Source organism: Aquarana catesbeiana, linkage group LG10 (assembly GCF_042186555.1).
Source record: "Aquarana catesbeiana isolate 2022-GZ linkage group LG10, ASM4218655v1, whole genome shotgun sequence".
NCBI classification, from domain to species: domain Eukaryota; kingdom Metazoa; phylum Chordata; class Amphibia; order Anura; family Ranidae; genus Aquarana; species Aquarana catesbeiana.
The window spans coordinates 36,730,796-36,758,297 of record NC_133333.1 but is presented as its reverse complement, the minus strand read 5'-3'; the positions used below and the strand labels follow the sequence as shown (position 1 = coordinate 36,758,297).

General features: G+C 44.4%; 1 protein-coding gene across 7 annotated transcripts in view; it reads right to left on the bottom strand.

The window, feature by feature from the left end:
* Positions 1 to 27,502, bottom strand: part of ARHGEF1 (Rho guanine nucleotide exchange factor 1) — a 194,753-nt gene that overhangs the window by 11,566 nt on the left and 155,685 nt on the right. For all 7 annotated transcript variants that reach the window (XM_073601999.1, XM_073602001.1, XM_073602000.1 and 4 more), the window contains 7 exons: positions 25,444 to 25,558; positions 20,026 to 20,126; positions 13,071 to 13,148; positions 9,542 to 9,617; positions 7,081 to 7,248; positions 4,778 to 4,865; positions 4,227 to 4,331 (listed from right to left, as the gene is read on the bottom strand). In XM_073601999.1, coding sequence (XP_073458100.1) covers positions 4,227 to 4,331; positions 4,778 to 4,865; positions 7,081 to 7,248; positions 9,542 to 9,617; positions 13,071 to 13,148; positions 20,026 to 20,126; positions 25,444 to 25,558 — 731 coding nt within the window. The remainder of the gene's footprint in view (positions 1 to 4,226; positions 4,332 to 4,777; positions 4,866 to 7,080; positions 7,249 to 9,541; positions 9,618 to 13,070; positions 13,149 to 20,025; positions 20,127 to 25,443; positions 25,559 to 27,502) is intronic.

Genomic DNA, 27,502 nt, shown 5'->3' with positions numbered 1-27,502 from the left:
CAGTGTGATCATGCTGATTTACTTCAAAATAGGTAGGTTGGAGATATAGAAGCAACACAATATCTGCCCATAGAGTTTGATATGCCCTATGTATATCTAAACGGAATTACAGGTAAAAGAGTACACATAGTTGTATTGTAAAGTGCTTATACTCATAATTTAGTGGTAAGCTCCTCCCCTCCTTATTCTATACCCGCCCAGTTCTGCATTAAACCCAAAAGTTTACAAGGTGTGGATCTCTGCATCAAGGTCTGTTATAGATTGATGAATTAGGGCAAGGGTCTCCAATCTTTCTAAACAAAGGGCCAGTTTAAAGTCATTCTGACTTTAGGGGGGCCGGACTGTGCCCATTGGGAGCAAAAATTGTCCTGGCATCAGTGGCAGTAAACAATGCAGCTTTGGTGTCCCGGGGAGGAATACTGCCCATCACTGGTGTCAACGGAAGGAAGAGTGCCCATCATTGGTATCAGTGGAAAGAACATTGCCCTATCACTGGTGTCAGTGGGAGGAAGAGTGTCCCACCATTGGTGTCAGTGGGAGGAAAAGTGCTCCATCATTGGTGTCAGTGGGAGGAAAAGTGCCTCATCCTTGGTGTCAAGGGGAGGAATAGTGCCTTATCATTGGTGTCAGTGGGTGGAATAGTGCCTCATCGTTGGTGTCAAGGGGAGGAATAGTGCTCCATCATTGGTGTCAGTGGGAGGAATAGTGCTCTGTCATTGGTATTAATGGGTGGAATAGTACCCCATCATTGGTGTCAGTGATGAGAATAGTGACTATTGTTGATGACAGTTGGAGGAATAGTGTCCCATCATTGGTATTAATGGGTAGAATAGTGTCCCATCATTGGTATTGGTGGGAGGAATAGTGCCCCACCATTGGTGTCAGTGGGGAGAATAGCGTTCCATTGTGGGTGTCAGTGGGAGGAATAGTGTTTTGTATCAGTGGGAGAAAAAGTGCTCCAAGGGCCGGATAAAGGTGAGCAAAGGGCCATGCACATAGCCCCCAGGCCGCAGTTTGGAGACCGCTGAATTAGGGTATAGATAAAGTCTAATGGGAGCACCAGACAAAGGGAATCAGAGTCCAAAATCTTAAATACTGGTGTTAATTCATACAGGAAGATAACAAAACAGCCAACGTGTTTTGGGGCTCAAAGGTCTCCCCCTTGCTCAGGGCTTAAATATTATATGTAGTTGTAAAATCCCAAACATAGCACAGTCATCAGAAATAATTATTAGAAGAACGGACTGTGAAGAAGGAAATCTTTAAGCCCCCGAAATGTGTTGGAATTTTAATGTCTTCTTGTATGAATTAACACCAGTATTTAGGACTTTTCTTATACCTGGATTTCTAACTCGGGGTCCCCCAGCTAAGGAGTATTGTGTATGTGCTAAGAGTAGCCTCATTGGAGTTACTGTGCCCCCAATGAATGTGAGCGATCTTCTTTGACCATGAATCATTGAGTCAAATCCAGCACCTCAGTTATATGTCCTACTGTGTTCCATTAAAATGTTAACCCTATGCCCACTAGGGCCAGATATCCATCATTAGTCTCAACAAGATACTATTTATTGTACAGATCTTCATTGCCAAGACTTTTTCAGCGGGAATGCGGAGGATTGCAGTTCCAGCACCTCCAGAAATGAATGTATGTAATGACAAGGAGTGTTGGGGTGTGCTGAGGGTCATTTGATGCTGGCTGCTGGGGGATCTATTGTCACTGGTGGGGAACTATTTTTGCATGGGGGTCAATTGTTGCTGGGTAGGTCTATTATTGCTGATAGAGGTCTTATGTTTCTGGGGAAGGGGGTCAATTGTTGCTGGGAGGGATCTGTTGTTGCTGGGAGGGGTCTATTGCTGCTGGCTACTGGCTATTGGCGGGTCTATTGCTACTGGCTACTGGCGGGTCTATTGCTACTGGCTACTGGAGGGTCTATTGCTGCTGGCTACTGGAGGGCCTATTGCTGCTGGCTACTGGAGGGCCTATTGCTGCTGGCTACTGGAGGGCCTATTGCTGCTGGCTACTGGCGGGTCTATTGCTGCTGGCTACTGGCGGGTCTATTGCTGCTGGCTACTGGCGGGTCTATTGCTGCTGGCTACTGGCGGGTCTATTGCTGCTGGCTACTGGCGGGTCTATTGCTGCTGGCGGGTCTATTGCTGCTGGCGGGTCTATTGCTGCTGGCGGGTCTATTGCTGCTGGCGGGTCTATTGCTGCTGGCGGGTCTATTGCTGCTGGCGGGTCTATTGCTGCTGGCGGGTCTATTGCTGCTGGCAGGTCTATTGCTGCTGGCAGGTCTATTGCTGCTGGCAGGTCTATTGCTGCTGGCAGGTCTATTGCTGCTGGCGGGTCTATTGCTGCTGGCGGGTCTATTGCTGCTGGGGGGGAGTCTATTGCTGCTGGGGGGTCTATTGATTCTGGCTGCTGGGGGGTTGATTGTTGCTGGGGTGGTATTTTGTTGTGGGAAGTCCATTGTTGCTGGGGTAGATCCATTGTTGTGGGGGGTCTATTGTTGCTGGGGGATCTATTGGAATCTTTTTTATTGTCTTTCCGGTTATGAACAAATTCAATACAAATGACTTAGTAGCACTAAATGATACTTGGTTATGTATTCTCTAAAAGGAGCAGTGCTGGGAGGTGGGTAGTGGGTAGAACCAAGGGACGGTGCTCAGAGGTGGGTAGGGAGCAGAGATGAAGGGTGACTCAGTAGGGGGGGGGGGGCGTGGAATTCCTGTGGCTATTCTCTAAGGAAAAAAAGCCCTGAAAGTAAATATATGCTTGTGAAGTTTGGGGAATTAGACATCTGTTGCTTTGCTCTGATTAAATTTAGAATATTAGGATTCACCCAAATAGGTGATCTTTGGGGGCCTAGTAACACAACTGAGCTGCGATATCTCACGTTGTCGTACTGTGGGGCCATTCCAGTGCACCTTCACAACGCAGCTGCATCGTAACACTCTACCATGCATTATGGTGCACTAGCAAAAATGCTGCAGGTCTGATTTTTGGTGCGTTGTGGTGTTACCACCCATTTAAATAAGTTAAAGCTCCACAATGATACATGTGGCGTGAATTAGCCCCTTCTCCGGCCTGTGGATATGTACATTTATATAGTCACTTTGCTAAAAATATCTTAACCACTTGTTGTAATGTGATGTGTTGTTTACAAGTTAAAAACAGTTTTTTTTTTCTAGAAAATTACTTAGAACCCCCAAACATTATACATTTCTTTTTTTCTAACACCCTAGAGAATAAAATAGCGGTCGTTGCAATACTTTCTGTCACGCCGTATTTGCGCAGTGGTTTTACAAGCGCACTTTTTTTTTTAAAAATGCACTTTTTTTAATTAAAAATAAGACAACAGTAAAGTTAGTCTAATTTTTATCATATTGTGAAAGATAATGTTATGCCAAGTAAATTGATACACAACATGTCACACTTCAAAATTGCGCCCGCTCGTGGAATGGCGGCAAACTTTTACCCTTAAAAATCTCCATAGGCAACATTTAAAAAATTCTACAGGTTGCATGTTTTGCGTTCCAGAGGAGGTCCAGGGCTAGAATTATAGCTCTCATTCTACCGATCGCGGCGATACCTCATATGTGTGGTTTGAACACCGTTTTCATATGCAGACGCTACTCACGTATGCTTTCACTTCTGCACACGAGCTCGGCGGGACGGGGCACGTTTAAAAAAAACATTTTTTTTTTCTTATTTATTTTACCTTTTATTTTTAATTTTTAAACTGTTGTAAAAAAAAAATGGCCCTTTAAGAGCTATGGGCGGAAGTGACGTTATGATGTCACTTCCGCCCTGCAGTGTCATGGAGACGGGTGGGGGGGGTCACTCATCTCCATGCACAGCCACGGGAAGTATCTGATTGCCTCCGCCGCTGTCGACGGCTCCGGTAAGTGGTGGAGGGCACCGGATCACGGTGGGAGGGGGGGCCCCTCTCCCGCCGCCGATAACAGTGATCTTTTGGCGAATAACTTTTATCTTATAGCGGACCGCCGGCTGAACACGGCGGTACCGGGGTTATGGCAGCTAGCTGCTGCCATAACAACGATATTCGTCCTCAAAGTGAGGACATATATCGGCGTGCGGTGATCTGGAAGCGGTTAATGTCCTTAAATGACAGCAGAGAGCAGATTGTTTCATATACCATGTACGTCATGAATAGTTGATGCATAAAAAGTACAGGACAGGTTTATTGGCCTGACAATGGACTTACTCTGAGGGGCTCTGTGGGATCATGCGTTGACTGTGGTAGGATAATCTTGGCTTGCTTGAAGATGATTCAAAATGGCCAGTACTCTGCTTGACCAGAGAAAACCACCTGTAAAAAGAGGAACATTACTGTCATTTTACTGCAATGAAGGCACAAATTTCTATTATCTATTGTGGTTTCTGTACTGTTTGCCTGCCCACTGGCCTATGGACGAACACCATCACCTCAACCTGTATTTCCCTGTACTTCCTGTATTCTGCCTATTACACATGGGACACGTTCGATTGCCGGCACTGTGCAATGCAACAAAATCTAATCGGCACACAGAACAGAACGTCTCGCTATTATGCTCCACTTGGGGCCGACAAGGGGTTAACAATAAAAAAATGAAAGAACACTAATGGTATAACATTGTCTGTAAATTATTTGTGCTCTGCAAGAAAGAAAGAAAGAAAGAAAGGAAAAAAAAAAAAGAATGCATATGGCACCACCAACAGGCGTAAAGTGGGACTAATAGAGAACAGGCAAAAACTTACCTTCCACTATGAACTTACATGTTTTTCTCAGATGTGGTGGGGGCCACCAGTTCATAAATCTGCGGTCTGTCCTCCCATTTGAATATAACAAAGAAGGCCTTGTTATCTGCAAAGAGATCAGGTTTTAGAGTGTAAGCTGTCGGTAACTGTGTACATGGTAGGTGTGAAGCTATTGTATGGTGGGTGGAGCCATCGTGTGGACTCAACTGGTAAATGTGCGAAGTGTGATATTCTCACCACTACAAATCAAGAGTAGGAAACGGAAAATCGCCTTTTTCCCTACTGTAACTGTCTTGTACAATTCTTAGTATTAGGTTGGCCAATCTCAAAACCCTACAAGACAACTGGGTCATCGGTATTGCTAATTACCGTTCATGAAGGTTTTCAATACTTGTTAAAAAATCTCTGTGCAAACTCTTGGGCTCTTCCAAAAAGGACAGGAGGTGTTAGCTGTGAGTACACCAGTTTCAGCCCATCAGGAAAGTCATAATATGAAAAGTGGTGTTGGGTTCTTGTGCTACAGCATCCCGCTCCCATACACTAGGATGTGGATGCCAGAGGAGCAGGCTAAGCAGTTACAGTGATTTATATGTGTCAGGTACACTTTAAAGGGAACCTGTATTGGAAGAAATACATGGGCCATCACTGCTAAGATCCAGAAAGTGCTCACTGCTTAGCTGTCTCTGACTTCAATACTTGCCCGAGTCTCTGAACTAGAACAAGTGTGCAGATCAGAAAAGGAACAGTGAAGTCAGAAGTCCTGATCTACATACTCATTCTGAGTTGGTGGCATATAACATAATGAAGCCCCTGGATCTCTATGACAGCCATAAAAATATTTTTTTTTCTCTAAAAATGGGAGGCTTCCATATTTTCTCCTTTCAAGTTTCCTTAACTTGAGCCATTATTGAACTCTTTAACTGCTTAACATGGCTTCCCAACAGCTCTTTAGGTGGGCTTCAATGCCCAGGAAGCAACGCAGCTCTCTTAGTGGTTGCATGATTGGGAGCCCATACCTGCATAAATGCAAGAGGATAAGCGAAACGTTTGTTTTTTTGAGTTTAGAACAGCACAATGCCGATTCAAAAGCACTTGGGTAAGTAAATGTAGAATAATTCACTTTTTTTCTTGAGCCCCATCTTTTGGAGAGATAGGATAATTGTTAGAACCTCCCTCTGTTGGATGTATAGTTGTGTATCCCCATTGGGTTGATTTCCCATCACTTATTATCTCTGTGTTAAAGCGTTACAGGAGCTGGAAGTAATAAGAATTCCCTCCAATGGGGACAGAAAGAGCAACGCAAATTAGAAAATTTCCAAATAGGGACCAGTGGTCTCCAAACTGCAGCCCTCTGCTTGCCTTTATCTGGTCCTTGGGGCACTATATTGCCAACTGACATCAACAATGGAACACCATTTTTCCCATTGACATCAACAATGGGGCACTATTCTTCCCAATGATACCAACAAATGGGCACTATTTCTCCCAATGATACCAATGATGGGGCACTATTTCTCCCAATGTTACAATTGATGGGGTACTATTCCTCCCCTAATATCAAATACCAAGTCTGAAGGACAATAAACTGGCCCTTTATTTAGAAGGTTTGGAGACTCCTGGTCTAGACAGTAGGTCGGCACGCTGTGCCGTAAGGCCCATATTGTCTTCACTATATGCTTTTTTTGGTGACCCTCCACCACGGTTGCTCCACCTCCCGGAATTCTGGGGATCTGAAGAGGGGGATCACTCTGCGTCAAAGGCCCAGACGTCAGCATCATCTTCTCAAAGCAAACCATCATCGGGAAGAGAGTGCAAGGCCGTGTTCTGGGTGCAATGACTTGGCGCTGCATGTTAATCATGACCCACACTGTGGTGTCATTAAAAATTCTTTAATTTTGTAAAGGAGACAAGAAAGCCGAACCCGTCTGCTAGTCTGACAGCTCATATGTTGGAATCCTCCTAGCAACCAATGATGTCCTCAAACTCACAGGCTTATGGAAGTGGCTGTAGGGAAGGAGCGTGTAAATGAGGTGAACTTTTATGACTGCAGTAACATATATACTATATTTTCATTTTTTTAAAAGTGTGCTGTACCCTCATGACCTTTGATCTCTTTAATTTTTGTCTCCACCTCACCAGGAATGTCCACCCCTGGTGTAGACACTCAGCTAGATTTTGATCACTGTCTATAATTTCCCAGTGACACCTGATTTCTTGTCCTGGTGTCACAGGAGTAGGAAGCAATAAATCCCCCCAATGTGGTGATAACATCACTAAGGTTCTATAGTATTTCGGCTGGAGTTGGACTTTTGGATACTCACCAGTAGCCACTTCTCGAGCCATTGCTGTATTAAGCTTAATGATTGGACTCAGCATCAGCTTCCCATCAGGCGTTGGGGTCAGTGTCCGACTTTGGCACTTCAAGACTAATCGCTCATCCTGCTTCTGAAGTAGCATCATGATGTCATCCAACAGCAGGACATGAACATCTGATGAAAAAGAATTTAAGGGTGATGAAAATGTAAAGAAAAGAGGTAAGTGCACTATATGGGCCTGATCAGTATGACAGATCATGGGCAACGCTTAAAAGGACAAAATGTCACAGACGTGGTTTCCCTGTAATCCCTGTTAGTTAGCGTGAACTTGTTTGAGGATTGATGTCTTCTTCTTAAGTGCATACTTGCCAAGTAATATGTATATGACACTTTTCCCATTGGCAATGCCTTCATCTCTGAGTTTGCCTCTTCAGAAGAAATAAACATCATCCGAGGCCATCATCTCCGTGAGTGAGATGCTGGATCAGAAATGACCCAATCATGTAAATCTTGGTTCCTGTGTAGTTCTGGTCGGTGTTTACAAAAGCCTGCCACAGATCAACCCCTTCTGTAGCCTTGTGACTTTAAACTTGCATTATTGCAGCCTGATCACTGGGGGAAAGGAGAGTAAGGAAATGATCTTCCTGCCTGCAGCAGACTGATGGCATCAACTCAGCCTAGGCAAAGCCACTGGGATTGAATTTAAAAATGACTTTTAATAATGAAACGTGTATGCTTGACTTTAACTTGGTGCTCACCAGCATTATATTTGTATCTCCCTCCCACTCCCCTGCCTCTCCATTTAGCTGTCGGGAGCAAAATGAAAGTCCTGTGTAGCCTGCAAGTCACTGAAGTCATAGATCATACAGGGCTATGCACTCTCCGTGTAACATTGCTCATTGGCCCACTGTTGTCACATGGAGTGAGTCACATGCTCTTACATATTGGGAAGCACCAAGTATTTCCTCTGACTCACTGCACAAAGCGGTAACAGAGAAAAGGAAAGGTAAGGAAGACTTTTTCAGCGGGAGCATGGAGGAACGCAGTTCCTGCAATGAATGTATGTAAAGGCAAAGAGCAAGGCAACTGGGGGATCTATTGTCACTGGTGGGGAACTATTTTTGTGTGGGGGTCTATTATTGCTGGTAGGGGGTCTTATATTTCTGGGGGGGTCTAGTGCTGTTAGAGGGCCTATTGCTGCTGGGGCGTCTATGGCTGCTGGCTGCTGGGGCGTCTATGGCTGCTGGCTGCTGGGGCGTCTATGGCTGCTGGCTGCTGGGGCGTCTATGGCTGCTGGCTGCTGGGGTGTCTATGGCTGCTGGGGCGTCGCTGGCTGCTGGCTGCTGGGGCGTCGCTGGCTGCTGGGGCGTCGCTGGCTGCTGGGGCGTCGCTGGCTGCTGGGGCGTCGCTGGCTGCTGGGGCGTCTATGGCTGCTGGCTGCTGGGGCGTCTATGGCTGCTGGCTGCTGGGGCGTCTATGGCTGCTGGCTGCTGGGGCGTCGCTGGCTGCTGGGGCGTCGCTGGCTGCTGGGGCGTCTATTGCAGCTGGCTGCTGGAGCGTCTATTGCAGCTGGCTGCTGGAGCGTCTATTGCAGCTGGAGCGTCTATTGCAGCTGGCTGCTGGAGCGTCTATTGCGGATGGTGGGTCTATTGCTGCTGGGGTGGTATGTTGTTGTGGGGGGTCCATTGGAATCTATTTTATTGTCTTTCATGTTGTCATTAACAAGCTTGATACAAATTACTTAGTAGGTGGGTAGGGAGCAGAGATGAAGGGTGACTCAGTAGGGGGGGAATTCCTGCGGCTATTCTCTAAGGAAAAAAAAGCCCCGAAGGTATGTATATGCTTGTGAAATTTGGGGAATTAGACAACATCTGTTGCTTTGCTCTGAAAATTGTTTGCACTCTAAATTGTGACAGGTTGGCAGGCTTGGTGTCAGTGAAGGTACTTTATCCATAATTTAGAATCCCAAGGCACACCATTCTGAAGGTTCGTTCACACAAGGAGGTGCGTCCGAGCCGGATCGCTTTTTTCTGTTTTTTATTAGGCTGCTCTATGCTTGTGAAACACGCAAAAAGGGTGCTGGCATGATATTTAGGTTGAGCACCCACCAAAATACATGGTACAGCGATACCATGCGTTTAAGTGGGCGCAAACAAACATGCAATTGGCAGATTTTTGCGGACAAAATACAGATAACCGCATGGAGGGGGAAAGAGCCCGGAGGAGGAACGGGGTGTGCTCTCCCTCTTCTCTGTACCCAGAACTTAACTCAGTAACCTTTTCATGGTTGGACTGTACAGGGCTTTGTGTCATTTTGCCATGGCACCCCTGGGGACTCTTTGCGGCACCTCGGTTGAAAAACCCTGGTCTAAACCCTTATCCTCTTCTAGTACCTGACACAGAAGACATTTATGGACAACGGAAAACAACTAGAGACATACAATATAACAATGATACACGTTCTCACCTACTGACTTGTCCTTGCTGACCCTCCAAGTAAGTGCTCCCTCATAGATGAGATTTTTCCTGCTAATATCAATGTTCTGAAAACAAAAACAGAGGAGAGAATTTAATGGGGTGACAAAAATCAATCCAGCATAAAAAAAACATCTGAACATCAGCCTTTCTTTATTAGCCCATTGACAAGCTGCTTATAAAATAATTCATAGAGGTAGTGATATACAGTGGGGACGGAAAGTATTCAGACCCCCTTAAATGTTTCACTCTGTTATATTGCAGCCATTTGCTAAAATCATTTAAGTTCATTTTTTTCCTCATTAATGTACACACAGCACCCCATATTGACAGAAAAACACAGAATTGTTGACATTTTTGCAGATTTAAAAGAAAAACTGAAATATCACATGGTCCTAAGTATTCAGACCCTTTGCTGTGACACTCATATATTTAACTCAGGTGCTGTCCATTTCTTCTGATCATCCTTGAGATGGTTCTACACCTTCATTTGAGTCCAGCTGTGTTTGATTATGCTGATTGGACTTGATTAGGAAAGCCACACACCTGTCTATATAAGACCTTACAGCTCACAGTGCGTGTCAGAGCAAATGACAATCATGAGGTCAAAGGAACTGCCTGAAGAGCTCAGAGACAGAATTGTGGCAAGGCACAGATCTGGCCAAGGTTACAAAAAATTTTTTGCTGCACTTAAGGTTCCTAAGAGCGCAGTGGCCTCCATAATCCTCAAATGGAAGACGTTTGGGATGACCAGAACCCTTCCTAGAGCTGGCCGTCCGGCCAAACTGAGCTATCGGGGGAGAAGAGCCTTGGTGAGAGAGGTAAAGAAGAACCCAAAGATTACTGTGGCTGAGCTCCAGAGATGCAGTCGGGAGATGGGAGAAAGTTGTAGAAAGTCAACCATCACTGCAGCCCTCCACCAGTCGGGGCTTTATGGCAGAGTGGCCCGACGGAAGCCTCTCCTCAGTGCAAGACACATGAAAGCCCGCATGGAGTTTTGCTAAAAAACACCTGAAGGACTCCAAGATGGTGAGAAATAAGATTCTCTGGTCTGATGAGACCAAGATAGAACTTTTTAGCCTTAATTCTAAGCGGTATGTGTGGAGAAAACCAGGCACTGCTCATCACCTGTCCAATACAGTCCCAACAGTGAAGCATGGTGGTGGCAGCATCATGCTGTGGGGGTGTTTTTCAGCTGCAGGGACAGGACGACTGGTTGCAATCGAGGGAAAGATGAATGCGGCCAAGTACAGGGATATTCTGGACGAAAACCTTCTCCAGAGTGCTCAGGACCTCAGACTGGGCCGAAGGTTTACCTTCCAACAAGACAATGACCCTAAGCACACAGCTAAAATAACGAAGGAGTGGCTTCACAACAACTCTGTGACTGTTCTTGAATGGCCCAGCCAAAGCTGAATACTGTCCGTCTCTACCGTATACCATCCCTAAAGCTACATTTGCCTTGAAGGATATCATAAAAATGCAGCAAGCTCCCAGGGGTATGTAATTTGCAACAGACCTGCCTCTTGTTTTTGGTAAAGAGATATTGTATGTCTTTTATATTAACCCCTTTAGGGGAACCAGTTAGACATAGGCATTTGTAAGGATTTGAATCCTTTCAGGGGTTGCTTGTTTTTTTCTAATTTACTTGTATTCTCTCCTTGTCAGATTAGGATTGTTAGGCTGTAAAGCGGTCTGTCTTGTCTCCTGCCTAAACTCAGTTCTGGTTAACAAAGAATCAAAAACAGAGAGAGAACAAAGGTATATAACAATACACAAATATCCCCAAGCGGTATGACTACACTATTATATTAATAAATTAAAGCATACCTAAACCCAAAAAATAAAACTGGAATATATTGCAGCTTAACATCCCTTAGATGAGGTGGCTGCATTGTTTTATTCCCAGGCTTCTTGCCTTTATTTTCACCTGGTAACCCTGCAAATCTTTCCTGTCCCTTCATATCTACACTCATTTCTCCATTGTATCCATGGAGGGAGCCATTGTTATGGCAAAGACTGGACTTCAAACATGCCTGCCTTTGTTTATCACCATTGCATGGTGGATTGAAGGAGCTATTAGTTTAAAAAATAAATATAAGGTTCTTTGTGTTTTCTTTAAATCTCTGAAGGGACAAGGACACTGCATTTCTGGCAAAATCAACATGTATTTTCTGTACTAGATTAAAATGTTCTTAGCCTGAAAAAGTTAAAATGAATGCAGCAACATCTAAGGACTGGAAAGCTACAATGTACATTTTGTTTTTGGGTTTAGATCAGTGGTGGTCAACTTTCTTCATATGGGGGGCCGCACATAAAATTCAGTGAATATATATTATCGGGGACAGGAGACACACAACAGACTATGGGCAAGATACAAGAGATGGTCAGAGACTGAAGACATCAACCAGGAGATGGTCAAAGACTGAAGACATGATACAAGAGATGATCAGAGACTGTGGTCATGATAGAAGAGATGGTCAGAGACCGAACACATGATCCAACAGATGATCAGAGATTTCAGACATTATCCAAGAGGTGGTCAGAGACTGAAGACATGATCCAAGAGGTGGTCAGAGACTGAAGACATGATCCAAGAGGTGGTCAGAGACTGAAGACATGATCCAAGAGGTGGTCAGAGACTGAAGACATGATCCAAGAGGTGGTCAGAGACTGAAGAAATGATCCAAGAGGTGGTCAGAGACTGAAGAAATGATCCAAGAGGTGGCCAGAGACAGAAGACATGATCCAAGAGGAGGTCAGAGACAGAAGACATGATCCAAGAGGTGGTCAGAGACTCTGGGCATGCTGGAGGAGACTGTTAGAGACTGTGACCATGCTATAGGAGTTGTTGGAGACTGGGGACATGCTTCAGTAGACAGCCATAGACTGGAAACTTATTACATGAGGCTGTTAGAAAGCACTACTATAATAGGGTAATGGCGGAACATAGATTAGTGTCTGCGGGGACCCCAAGGGATGCACAAAAAGTGCCAAAGGGCTGCAGGATGGGCACCAGGGGTTTAGATATGCTTTAGGTTTTTAAAATGGTGCAGCCATACTCTTTGGGGATATGTGTGCACTGCTAGTCACTTGTGTTCTTTCCCTGTAGGGCATAAAAGTCAAAACAGTGTCAGGCTGTAAAGCCTCCTCAGAGACTGACCTGCCTTCTGCCAGAGCTCACAACTGATAACAGAAGGAGTTTCCAGGATGCTGGACTGTGATAAAAACAGTCAGTTGTCAAAACCTTTAGTTTTATTTTATGTAATCTGATAGCAACTTCAACAAATTTTTCTTTATTTTTTTTTCTGTCATCAGAATTGAGTTTGGGCAAGAGACACGAGAGCTCTACTCTGGATATGACAAGGAGAGAATACAAGTACATTTTAAAAATCAAGCAAACCTTGGTAGATAAGGCTGCACTAGGATAACAGTTCAAGAGAGGAAATTCATATGACTATGATTGCTCATTGACGACTGGTTCTTTTACAGAAGAGAAGTCGTTATGTGGCTCTTCTTACCTTGAACTCATTAAACAGCGGGTCACTGCTCTGCTTCAAGTTTGACATATCAAGACGTCTTTGGTAATCAGTAAGTTTCTGTTAAGGACAAAAAATATATAGACATTATACACACATATTAGAGCTGCCTAAAGACAAGTAAAAGGCCAGCCGACACTTCTCTAAGTTACAATCAGCTACAGGTATTGTCATTGTAATGATGGACAAATCTGCAAACTGTCATAAGGTATTACATACAACATCAGAGGCCAAAACAGCATTGGCATGCTTCCCTTGTACATCATCACAATTATGTGACATGTGAACAGGCATCTATCAATTGACATGTTTTCCATTATTAACCACTTCAGCCCTGAAAGGATTTACCCCCTTTCTGACCAGAGCACTTTTTGCGATTTGGCACTGCGTCGCTTTAACTGACAATTGCGCGGTCGTGCGACATTGCACCAAAACAAAATTGACGTCCTTTTTTTCCCCACAAATAGAGCTTTCTTTTGGTGGTATTTGATCACCTCTGCGGTTTTTATTTTTTGCGCTATAAACAAAAAAAAGAAATTTGGGAAAAAAAAAAAACAATATTTTTTACTTTTTGCTATAATAAATATCCCCCAAAAATATATAAATAAACTATTTTTTTCCTCAGTTTAGGCTGATATGTATTCTTCTACATATTTTTGGTAAAAAACAAACAAAAAAAAAAAAAAAAAAATCGCAAGAAGTATATATTAACTGGTTTGCGCAAAAGTTATAGTGTCTACGAAATAGGGGATAGTTTTATGGCATTTTTATAAATTTTTTTTTTTTTTTTTTATTAGTAATGGCGGCAATCTGCAATTTTTATCGGGAATGCGACATTATGGCGGACACATCGGACACTTTTGACACTATTTTGGGACCACTGTCATTTATAAAAATGCACTGATTACTGTGCAAATGACACTGGCAGTAAAGGGGTTAACCACTATGGGGTGATCAAGGAGTTAAGTGAGTCCTAGGGAGTGATTCTAAGTGAGGGGGGGAAGGGCTACTACTCACATGACAGCGATCACTGCTCCTGATGACAGAGAGCAGTGATCTCTGTCATGACACTAGGCAGAACAGGGAAATGCTTTGTTTACAAAGGCATCTCCCCATTCTTCGGCTCCAAGACACGATCGCAGGACACCGGTGGACACCGAGTCATTCGCCGGCGGCGTACCCACAATGCCGCATCTTAAAGGGGACGTACATGTACACCCTTTTGCCCACCCGTGCCATTCTGCCGACGTATATGCAGCGGTTGGGAAGGGGTTAAGGAAAGAGAGGCAAATCATCACTGGGCTGCTAATAGGCACCACGAGGCTTAATTTACATCTATGCATGTTGCTTTTGAGCGTTTCCGCAATGCTTTTCGTGTATTTTACAGCGATTTTGCCGCAATTTGCCTTTTATGCTTTTCTTTTGTTGAATATTTGTTGTTGGGCAGATTTAAAATTGCAATACGCAAATCACTGCAAAATCGTGGTAAAAACGTATTAAAAAAAAAAAAAAAAACACACTGCATGCTTTTCTGCAGCTTCTCCATTGAAGTCCAAAAAAAGCAAAAAACAGCACCGTTTAGGATTTAAAAAAGTCCCTGACCCTTCCAAAAATGCAAAGGCACAAAAATGCATTGATGTGAACGTGTTACATAGAAACCCATGTTTAAAAAAAAAAAAATGTCCTGCGTTTCTGCAAAGAGCATGAAAAAAATACATTGGTGTGAATGGAGCCTAAGAAGTCATAGCAACACATATACATTGGTTAATCCAAATAATTGACCTAATAAATCTACCTAATCCATAACAGTTGCTCACTGGGGATCTATACCACCAAATTAATTGCTTCTTGTAAAATTTAAAGCCCAACTCCAGGAAACCTGAAAATGATCCCTTGCAATGGGGGCTGGGCTCACATTGCAAGGGTTAATTGCACATTTAGGTCTAGGGGACTTGTTCAATTAGATTTACTTGCCTGATCCTAGAACGGTCCCCACAACATATTCTCCCCCATTTTTCAGCGTTGTAAGGTCCTGAAGTCATCAAGACCAATGCATTGGATTTGATGACACTGAGGGACAGTCCACTGCTAGAATGTGTGGGGGGGGGGGGGGTGCTGCCAGCCAGGGGAGCGGAGGATCAAGTATGTAAAAGGGCTTTTAACCACTTCAGCCCCGGAAGATTTGATTGCTCAATGACCAGGCCTTTTTTTGCGATACGGCACTGCGTGGCTTTAACTGACAATTGCGCGGTCGTGCGAGGTTGTACCCAAACAAAATTTATGTCCTTTTTTTCCCCACAAATAGAGCTTTCTTTTGGTGGTATTTGATCATCTCTGTGGTTTTTATTTGTTGCGCTATAAAAATAAGAGCAGCAATTTTGAAAAAAAAACTCACAATATTTTGTACTTTTTGCTAAAAGAAATATCCCCAATTTTTTTTTAAAAAAGCTAATTTTTTCCTCAGTTTAGGCCGATATGTATTCTTCTACATATTTTTGGTAATAAAAATCACAAAAAGCGTATATTGATTGGTTTGCGCAAAAGTTATAGCGTCTACAAAATAGGGGATAGATTCATGGCATTTTTATTATTTTCTTTTTTTTTTTTACTAGTAATGGCAGTGATCAGCGATTTTTAATTGGGATGGCTACATTATATGGCGGACAGATCGGACACTTTTGACACATTTTTGGGACCACTGACATTTATACAGCGATCGGTGCTATAAAAATGCACTGATTACTGTATGACACTGGCAGAGAAGGGGTTAACACTAGGGAGCGATCAAGGGGTTAACTGTGTTACCTCGTTTGTGTTCTAACTGTAGGGGGAGGGGACTGACTAGAGGAGATGACAGATCATTGTTCTTAGGTAGTAGGAACACAAGATCTGTCTCTCCTCACAGAACAGGGATTTGTGTGTTTACACACACACACGTTCCTGTTCTGTCTCTCGTGCCCACGATCGCGCATGGCCGGCGGCCACGTGCAATGGCACCCCCGCAGTGCAGCGCCTGTTATCCCCGCTTAATGGGTCGACGTACAGCTACGACGGTTCATTGGAACGTGCCGAGCTACAGCAGTATATTGACGGCGACTGGTCGGCAAACGGTTAAAGTAATAATAAGGTCAAACATTTTAAAAAAAAAAAAAACAAACAACCATGTTATACTTACCTGCTCTGTGCAGTTGGTTTTGCACAGAGCAGCCTCGATCCTCCTCTTCTCGGGTTCCTCGCCACCGCTACTGGCCCCTCCCTCCTGCCGGGTGCCCCCAGAGCAGGCAGCTTGCAATGGGGGCACTTGAGCAGGATCGCTTTTGAGCCCAGGCTCTACGTGTCCATTCACACACAGAGCTGTGGCTTGGACCCACCCCCCCTTATTGGCTCACTGGCTTTGATTGACAGCATTTTTTTTTCTGTTCACTTGCCTAATTTATCTAATCTCACTTCCTCCTCTAGGGAGCCATGGCCACAGACTTCATTTCCGGTTTTGCATTGGCTCCTGGGAGATCAGGGTCAGCTTGGCATGGTGTCTATGGAAATATTTGCCCAGCTTGGCATTGCACGGCTGCAGTAACATTTAACATTGGCGTCTATGGAAAATCATTGTCAGCTTGGCATGGCTGTGCCATGCCAAGCTCACCAAAATTGCACCGCACTGCACATGCGCGAAATCAGCAGGTGCATGCTGGGTAGCCAGCATGCACGGAATCCAGGAAGGAGGACACTGTAGCTTCAGATGCCCACACTGGAGATGGCTGCGCTGTGCAGAAACTTCACAAAGTAAGAAAACAATGCTGCACAGATAGAAAACTGGGCATAGTTTACTGCATGCCTTTGTTACATTGCACGAAGCATGAGTAATCTAGGGGTATTTTTATCTTAAAAGTCATATTTTGGCCGGAACTCCACTTTAAACAGCCATATATAGTGATTCCAATTATTTCCATGCTATGCATGATATACAGTGGAACCTTGGATTACGAACATAAATCCTTCCAGAAGAATGCTTGTAATCCAAAGCACTTGTATATCAAAGTGAGCTTCCCCATAGAAGTCAATGAAAACTCAGATAATTCGTTCCACAGTGACTTCTACGGTATGCAGTACCGCATGTGGCCAGAGGTGGGGGGATCTGGAGACACTCAGAAACATCTCGGATGCACTCGGAAACGGAGTGTTTCTGAGTGCATCTGAGCGGCCCCGAATGTCACCAGCACCAAACCCCCCCACCCCGCACCTCTAGCCAAATGCGGTACTGCACACCACAGAGGCCTGAATCCTGCTCATTTTGTGAGACAACGCTCACAGAGTCAGGATTTAAAAAAAATAATAACTGGTATTGTGAAACGCTCGTTAACCACGTTACTCGCAATCCGAGGTATTACTGTACTCTGTAAACCGTGTCAGGTTACCAGATTACATATATTGATTGATTTCATTTATTTTTTTAGATGGTATACTCTGTCTTTATTCTCCCTGGATGAAGGAATTGATCCTGTTTTTCCGAAACATGTTGAGAGTAGGAGGCATTTGGTGAACCCCAATGTACGATTAAGTCCATACTTATATGTTATATGAGGGTTCATTGTTTTTATTCAGTACCTATCTATGAATTGATGGACAAAATTGTTTTAATGATTTAATAAAAATGCATACTTTTTTATACACTTTGGTTTATGCTCTATCTCCTGCCCTTAAAGTTCCTTCTTCTTTTTTGATAAATAGTCATTTGGGATGTGGCAGTACAGTCACTAGACTACAGTTCAACACTAGCAAAGTTCTTTTTATTACGCAACAGCACTGGACCAATCAGCAGTGTCACACAGAGCCCATACCCTGTGCTAGCTACAACTCGTTCACAGAGCTTTGCTTTCACTTCTGGTGGCTAAAAAGAGCAGAAAGGCAGGCAGGTACGGTATATGTACCTGTGGAAGTTAAATTAACCACTTGACCTCTAGAAGATTTACCCCCCTTCATGACCAGGCCATTTTTTGCTATACAGCACTGTTATTTTAACTGACAATTGCACGGTCCCTGTAGGGAAAGAAAAGCCATTACATTCCTGCTGACTAGACAGAGCTCTGCATTGTTTACATATGCAGAGCTCCATCCAGCTTCTCTCCTCGATGATCGGCGGGTTCTGGCGGACATTCATTAACCTGCACCCGCCGATCACCTTCTGCTGTGACTAATTACAACAGAAGCGGCGCGCCCCTTATGCGGAAGTGCAGAATCACGTATATATATATATATATATATATATATATACATACATATACACACACACACATCTATAGATATACCGTATTTATCGGCGTATAACACGCACCCCAAGTTTAGGAGGGAATTTTAAGGAAAAAAACTTTTAGGAGTAAAGTTTAAGGAAGAAAAACTTACATTAAAATGCCCATCAATGCAGCGTTATCAGTGTCCATCTGCAGCCTTTTCAGTGTCAGTGCAGCCTTGCCCCAGTGTCCATTGTAGCCTTGCCCCAGTGCAGCCATGTCAGTGCAGCCTTGCCCCCAGTGCAGCCTTGCCCCAGTGCAGCCTTGCCCCAGTGCAGCCTTGCCCCAGTGCAGCTTTGTGGGATCGCTTCGATCACTGCCAACATACACAGCGTATGTGTAAATTCAAATATGGCGCTGAGACTGCAGGGACTCGGCGGAGCCGAGATACACATACCCGAGAGTCCTCGGCACCGCTTACAGTCCCGCCCTATGGGTATGTGTATCTCGGCTCGGCCGAGTCCCTGCAGTCTCGGCGCCATATTTTAATTTACACACGGCTGTGTATGTCGGCGGCGATCGTGGCAATCTCCGCGATCGCTCCGATAATACAAAATTGGGGGGGATCGGCCTATAACACGCACCCACGATTTTCCCCTGACTTTCAGGGGAAAAAAATTGCGTGTTATATGCCGATAAATATGGTACATATACACACACATACATTATATATATATATATATATATACACATATACACATATATACACACACACACACAGGGCTTTTTTCTCAAACAATAGGTGCTGGAACTTAACCACGGCCCCACAAAACCCCTCCCCTACACACACCCCCCAAATCACATCAAATTTCACGAAAACAGTAGGAGGGTCTTAAAGGGACATTAAATACCAGGATTGCATTACATACAGAGTGCAGAGCTGTCACTTGTAAACACAGAAACCAGACTTCTGTGTTTACAAGTGATTGTGGTGAGTAGGCACCAAAGGGTCTGAGCCAGAGGTGGTGGAACTGAGTTCCACCAAGTTCCCCCTGAAAAAAAGCCCTGTAAATATATATATATATATATATATATATATATATATATATATATATATATATATATATATATACACACACACACACACACACACACACACACACACACACACACACACCGGCATGGGCAAAATAAAAGCTTCATTTCAAAGGGTTAGTTCACCTTTTCAGAAAATAGTGAAAAGTGAACTATCACCCTACACCTCCACGCTCCAGGTTCCCCCTGTACACACCTCTGTGGGTGGTAAGCTGTCAGGACAAATCTGAGCAATTCCAATTGGTCAAGGCGGTCACATGCCAGCACTGACCAATCAGAATAGATGTGACCAATCCCGAAAGCCCTACAGAAAGTAGGGGAAGAAGAGTGGGGCTTTCAAATCCCCCGACTACGACACTGGCCATGGACACTGACAGCTATTCACCACCTGTAGGTGAAAACTGGTATTGCAGCTGATCCATTGATGTGTGTTACCATGCTAGGAAAGCAGTTATGCCCAAACAGGGAGAATTTAGTCTACCGAAAGAGAAATACAAACAACCAAATGATTACCTACAAAAGGCAAATTATTCTGGCAGAATCTCTGAACCTGTGCCACTGTCTCCATGATCACAGCAGAAATTACCCCTTGTTTACAGACAGCTATAGCCTACCATCTTATTCTCCATCTCTCGGACTTCTGTATTGACGTGGTTCAGGATCTGCCGACAACTCTCAGCCGCCTTCTGTACTTTTTGCTTCTCCTCGTCTTCCTCTAAAAGACACAAAGATAATAGTGAGGAACTGCAACTTCCCAAAAGTCTTTCTTTCATTTTTTTTAAATGACGTCACATTCCAGACAAGACTGACCAATATAGAAACTGCTGATCACAAATCCACACAGAATGGTTTAGCACTTCTGTAAATGGAGCCCTGTAACTCATATTAAAATTATACTGTATAATTCAATGTTGAATCAGGAGATATCTGGGGTAATGTGACATTCGATCGTCTTCTCACAATACAGCACTCAGGAGTCTGAGCAGCCAATCACAAGGCACATGACGGCGGGGGAGAGCGCACATTGTCCTCTGTAAGTTTCCACTTCTCAGAGACTAACGTTACACAGAAGTATTTGGTAGCTCTGGCAGATGACTGGGGCTGGGAAGGAGAGGGGGATGCAAGGAAGGCAAATTTGTTAAAGGAGCTGTAAAGGCAGAAGGTTTTTTTTTTGATCTTAATGCATTCTCTGCATTAACCACTTGCCGACCATCTCACGTACATTTACTGCTGCAGATTGGCAGCGCTGTGCGAATCGCCGTACCTGTACGTCAGTCCATGCATGTGAGATTGCGGGAGTGCGTCCGCGGGTCCGGCAGACGCCGCTGGCGATCGCTGTATACAGAGGCAGAATGGGGATCTGCCATTATAAACAAGGCGGATCCCCGTTCTGAAAGGGGACATCTCAAAGATCTGCTGTTCCCAGTGATCTCCGTCATGTCCCTGTCAGCCCATCCCCCCTACAGTTAGAACACGCTGAGGGAACACACTCCAAAGACATGCTGGTAGGCTAATTGGATCCTGTCTAAATTGTCCCTACTATGTATGAATGTGAGTTAGGGACCTTGGATTGTAAGCTCCTTGAGGGTAGGGACTGATGTAAATGTACAATGTATATGTAAAGCGCTGCGTAAATTGACGGCGCTATATAAGTAACTGAAATAAAGAAATAAAATAAATAAAAATGAACCCCTTGGTCGCCCCCTAGTGTTAACCCCTTTTTTGCCAGTGTCATTTATACATTGATCAGTGCATTTTTATAGCACTGATCAACGTAATAATGTCACTGGCTCCCAAAAAATGTAATTTGGGGTCAGGTTTGTCCGCCACAATGTCGGAGTCCTGCTAAAAATCGCATATCGCCGCCATAACCAGTAAAAGCAATAAAAAATAAAGCGCTGCGCAAACTGTTGGTGCTATATAAATCCTGTATAATAATAATGTATAACAATAATAAAAAAAAAAAAAAAATACCCTAAATCTATCCCGTAGTGTGTAGACACAAAAACTTTTGCGCAAATCAATCAATATATGTCTATTGCGATTTTTTTTTTTTTTTACCAAAAATATGTAGAATATATATTGGCTCTAAACTGATAAATTAGATTTTTTATATATTTTTTTGGATATGTATTATAGCAGAAATTAAAACAAATAGTTATTTTTTTTTCAAAATTGTCTGTCTTTTTTTTGTTTATAGTGCAAAAAAATAAAAACCGCAGAGGTGATCAAATATCATCAAAAGAAAGCTCTAGTTGTGGGATAAAAAGGACAAAAGTGTGTACAAAATCTGGATTATCACAAAAAAAAAAAAAAAAATTAAAAAAAAAAAGATCACTTAAAGTGACTTTTGCCAATATGGAAACCCAATCCAGTCACCAGCATTTACCAAACAGAAAGGCCCTTCTACATAGTTGCAAAGTTAAAATTTGGGTGGAAAGCTCTGTCCCTCCTGAGCTCCGTCTTTCTGTAGAAAATGAAGCATGGCGTCTTCAAATCGCCGGGAACAAAACTAAAGTAACAGGTACCTTTCCAGCAGCCTGCTCTTGTAATTGGCTGTCAGTAATGATTAGTGGTTTTGAAGTGATAATGTAACAGTGGGGACCAATCTCTGCGGCAGCTCACTCATTGTTCACGTTTTTGTAGAATTAAAACTTTTTTTAATCACATCCTCTTTAGCTTAGGTAGAACAGAACTTCACTGATCCCATTTTCAAAAGTCTGGCTCATGGTAAAATTGACCATTTGCTTACTGGGCACTTATACCCCCTTCCCACCCAGGGCAATTTTCAGCTTTCAGCGCTGTCACACTTTGAATGACAATTGCGCGGTCATGCAACAAACACTGTACCCATGTGACATTTTTATAATTTTTTTCACACAGAGATTTTATTTGGTGGCTTTTAATCACCACTGGGATCTTTATTCTTTGCTAAAGAAACAAAGACAGACTGAAAACTCTGAAAACAAAAACGTTTTTATATTTTGTTATAAAATTTTGCAAACAAGTCATTTTTCTCTTTCACTGATGAGGCTGCACTGATGGGTGGCACTGATGGGCATTTATAGGTGGCACTGGTGGGCACTAATAGGCGGTACTGGTGGGCACTAATCAGGAGGCACTGATGAGGCGACACTGATAGGTGGCACAGAGAGGTGGCACTGATGAGGCAGCACTGATGGGTGGCAAGGAGAGGTAGCACAGAGAGGCAGCACTGATGGCCATTGATAGGCAGCACTGGTGGGCACTAATAGGCGGCACTGATGGGTACTGATAGGAGGAACAGAGAGGTGGCACTGATAGGCGGCACAGAGAGGTGTTACGGATGGGCAGCACTGAACAGGAGGCACTGATTGGCAGAACTCATGGGAACTGATAGATGGCACTGATTAGAAGCACTGGTGGGCACTTAGGGGACAGATGTCCCTCTAACAGAAGCCATTTAACAGCTTTCTTCTTTTCTTCACTCTGACAGCTTCGGTTTATTTCCGGGGGGAGGGCACTGGTATGAGATGACAGGCAGGGAGGGGAGGGGGGAGGGCACTGGTATGAGATGACAGGCAGGGAGGGGAGGGGGGAGGGCACTAGTACAAGATGACAGGCAGGGAAGAGCGGGGGGAGGGCACTGGTATGAGATGACAGGCAGGGAGGGGAGAGGGGAGGGCACTGGTATGAGATGACAGGCAGGGAGGGGGGAGGGCACTGGTATGAGATGACAGGCAGGGAGGGGAGGGGGGAGGGCACTGGTATGAGATGACAGGCAGGGAGGGGAGAGGGGAGGGCACTGGTATGAGATGACAGGCAGGGAGGGGAGAGGGGAGGGCACTGGTATGAGATGACAGGCCGAGTGGGGGGAGGGCACTGGTATGAGATGACAGGCAGGGAGGGGGGAGGGCACTGGTATGAGATGACAGGCAGGGAGGGGGGAGGGCACTGGTATGAGATGACAGGCAGGGAGGGGGGAGGGCACTGGTATGAGATGACAGGCAGGGAGGGGAGAGGGGAGGGCACTGGTATGAGATGACAGGCAGGGAGGGGGGAGGGCACTGGTATGAGATGACAGGCAGGGAGGGGGGAGGGCACTGGTATGAGATGACAGGCAGGGAGGGGAGAGGGGAGGGCACTGGTATGAGATGACAGGCAGGGAGGGGAGAGGGGAGGGCACTGGTATGAGATGACAGGCAGGGAGGGGAGGGGGGAGGGCACTGGTATGAGATGACAGGCAGGGAGGGGAGAGGGGAGGGCACTGGTATGAGATGACAGGCAGGGAGGGGAGGGGGGAGGGCACTGGTATGAGATGACAGGCAGGGAGGGGAGGGGGGAGGGCACTGGTATAAGATGACAGGCAGGGAGGGGGGGAAGAGGATGGAAGGGAGCACAGAGGGCAGGAAGGGCAGAAGCAGGCAGGATCAGCCAGGTATTTCAGGTGTTACAGGGGGGCAAATTACACAGCACAAGCACTCTGCTGTAATAATATTTTTTTAGGTTAACAAACACTTTAAAGAGCCAAGAACAAAAATGTAAATCTATTTCAGCTTAAACGTCCTCTTAGATGAGGTGTCTGCATTAGTTTTAATTTTTGGGTTTTTGAACTTTTACTTTCACCTGGTAATCCAGCCAGTAACACATTTCCTGTCCTGCGATGAGAACGCTCACCCCATTTATTATAGGTTGTCGCCCTAGTCTGTTTGCTCCTGATTTGGACTACACCTCTCCCCCTCTCAGTTCCCTAGCAAAATGGAAAATGTTGTTCTGTAGTCCACAGAGGAGAACCAGGCAGATTTGTAGTCTGAATCAGGAGAACAGTCTCAGGTGACAACCCTGCTCCTCAATGCATAGAGTATGGTGAGTGTTGTCACCCCAGGACAGGAAGTGTGGTACTGGTAGGATCACCAATTAAAAAAATGGAACAAAAAACAAAAGAAGAAAAAGAATGCTACCACCACGTCTGGGATTGGCAAGCTGCACTTCATTCAATTTTTGTTTTTGAGTTGAAATAAGCTTTAAAGGGTACAGATTAAAATATTAACCCAAAATATGTGCTCAGTGGAAATAAAATTTGCTTTCCCCTTAAACTACCAATTAGCTGCCTGTGGCACAGGTACAATTCTAAGGCTTGTCATGGTGATTACATATACAGGCTTGGCTTCCTACAAATAACAATTGCTGTGCCTTTCTGATCTTTTCCCTCTAGATCAGTGGTCTCCAAACTGTGGCCCTCTGCCAATGACACCAATGATGGGACACTATTCCTCCCACTGACACCAATGATGGGACACTATTCCTCCCACTGACACCAATGATGGGACACTATTCCTCCTACTGACACCAATGATGGGACACTATTCCTCCTACTGACACCAATGATGGGACACTATTCCTCCCACTGACACCAACGATGGGATGCTATTTCTCCCACTCACACCAACGATGGGACACTATTACTCCCACTGACACCAATGGTGGGGCACTACTCCTCCCATTGACACCAATGATAGGGCACTATTCCTTCCACTGACACCAAAGATGGGGCCCTATTCCTCCCACTGACACCAATGATGGAACATTATACCTCCCACTGACACCAACGATGGGACACTATTCCTCCCACTGACACCAACGATGGGGCATTGTTTACTCCCACTGATGCCAGGACATTTTCTTCTACCACTGGCCACAGTCCAGCCCCCCTAAAATTTGAAGGACAGTAAACTGGCCCTTTTTTTTTTTTTTTTTTTTTTTAGTTCGGAGACCCCTGGTCTAGACACAGTCTGCCTGTCTGAAAACAGATTCTCTTCAGCTGCCAATAACATGAGACACCCACAATGCCCCTGGCACTCAGTGACCTCTGCCTAGGCTTTAGTTCACATTATGGAGTTGGGAAGCTACTATTAGCAGTGGTAAATGCCACTGTAAGTGTCCATTTTAATGACAGGTCCACGAAGGCATGGTAGACCAGTGGTGTCCAGCAGGCAATTTCTTAAAACTTTAGTACATTTCTTATGTAGATAGGGTAGGAGAGAGGCACTTACCGGTGAGGTTTGCGATATTCTGCAGTAGTAGGGGGTATTTGGTTAGTCTCTGCATCTCAAAGGGGATAATATCCTTTAACTGTAACCGGCGACATTGAGGATGGCTCTCTGCCTCCTGGAGACGAGAAAAAAAACAAGTTAGAAAGAATAATTAGATTGTAAGCTCTCATGACCAGGGCCCTCTTGTATTTAATTATATTGTAACTGCACAGTCTCCCCTTATTTTGTAAAGCACTGTGTAAATTGTTGACACTATAAAAATCATGTATACTAATAATTTATTAAATGGAAAGAACATAGTTACATTTAAAGGCACACTTCTTATTATAATTCTGGAGATGTTCCCAATGGACTATGTGTCCTGTCCCTGAGAATAATGGTATCTGGCTGACACAGGTGAAGATGACCTTTAGCGGGTTGGTATTGCCGTCCGTGACCCCATCATTGACCTTTTATTTCACCTCCTCTCCCAGAGACACAACAGGAAGTAAATGGCAAAGTCCCAAAGTGAGGGGAAACCATACTTTGGGCAGCTATCACTCAGGTGTTCTCATTGCCTCTCTATTACTGTCCTGGTGGCAGCTGTAAAATAGTAGATTTCCTCACACCATGTAAAAAATGTTCACTGTGCAGGTATGACAAATCCACACAATGAGGAAGAAAACTGCAGTATTTTCTCTAACGTGTGTAGTTCCTAGATCATAAGCGCCCCCAAGTGGCCATAATGTGTTTTATTTTTGCTCAGAAATGCACTGTTACCAAAAGTATTGGGACACCTGCCTACACACACGAACTTTAATGGCTTCCCAGTCAAAGTCTTAGTCCGTAGGGTTCAATATTGCGTTGCCACACCCTTTGCAGCTATAACAGCTTCAACTCTTCTGGGAAGGCTGTCCACAAGGTTTAGGAGTGTGTCTATGGGAATGTTTAACCATTCTTCCAGAAGAGCATTTGTGAGGTCAGGCACTGATGTGGACGAGAAGGTCTGGCTTGCAGTCTCCACTCTAATTCATCCCAAAGGTGTTCTATCGAGTTGAGGTCAGGACTCTGTGCAGGCCCATTCAAATTCCTCCATGTCTTTATGGACCTTGCTTTATGCACTGGTGTGCAGCCCTGTTGAAACAGGAAGGGGCCATCCCCAAACTGTTCCCACAAAGTTGGGAGCATGAAATTGTCCAAAATGTCTTGGTATGCTGACGCCTTAAGAGATCCCTTCACTGGAACTAAGGGTCCAAACCCAACCCCTGAAAAACAACCCCACAACATATTCCCCCTCCGCCAAATGATTTGGACCAGTGGACAAAGCAAGGTCCATAAAGACATGGATGAGTGAGTTTGACTGGCCTGCACAGAGTCCTGACCTCAACCAGATAGAACACCTTTGGGATGAATTAGAACAGAAACTACGAGCCAGGCCTTCTCGTCCAACATCAGTGCCTGACCTTACAAATGCACTTCTGGAAGAATGATCAAACATTCCCATAGACACACTCCTAAACCTTGTGGACAGCCTTCCCAGAAGAGTTGAAGCTGTTATAGCTGCAAAGGGTGGGCCAACTCAATATTGAACCCTACGGACTAAGACTGGGATGCCATTAACCTTAATGTGCGTGTAAAGGCAGGTGTCCCAATACTTTTGGTAATATAGTGCATCTCAATCAGGAAACAAAAACATATTGTAGACACTAGGTGGCAGTGACATTGATTTGTATTGCAATTGTACGGTCTGCTCTCATGTTGTAAAGTGCTGCGCAAACTGTTGGCGCTATATAAATCCTGTATAATAATAATAATAATTATTGAGGAAGTACAGCAACTTTTGCCCTGATTGTGTGGACATTCGTCATTTCTGCACAACAAACGTGTTATATTGTACTTAGACCCCTATTGCTGAAATAGTGAAGCTCTATCACTTTAATGGGGATGCAGACAACAAGAAATCTTCTATTTCAGCCTTTATCAACCTTTTTTCTGGTTTTAGAGAACCCCTACCAAAATTATTTATCAGGGGTCAGTGTGAAGAAGGCCCCTACAGTGGTAGTCAAAATTTCACCCTTAT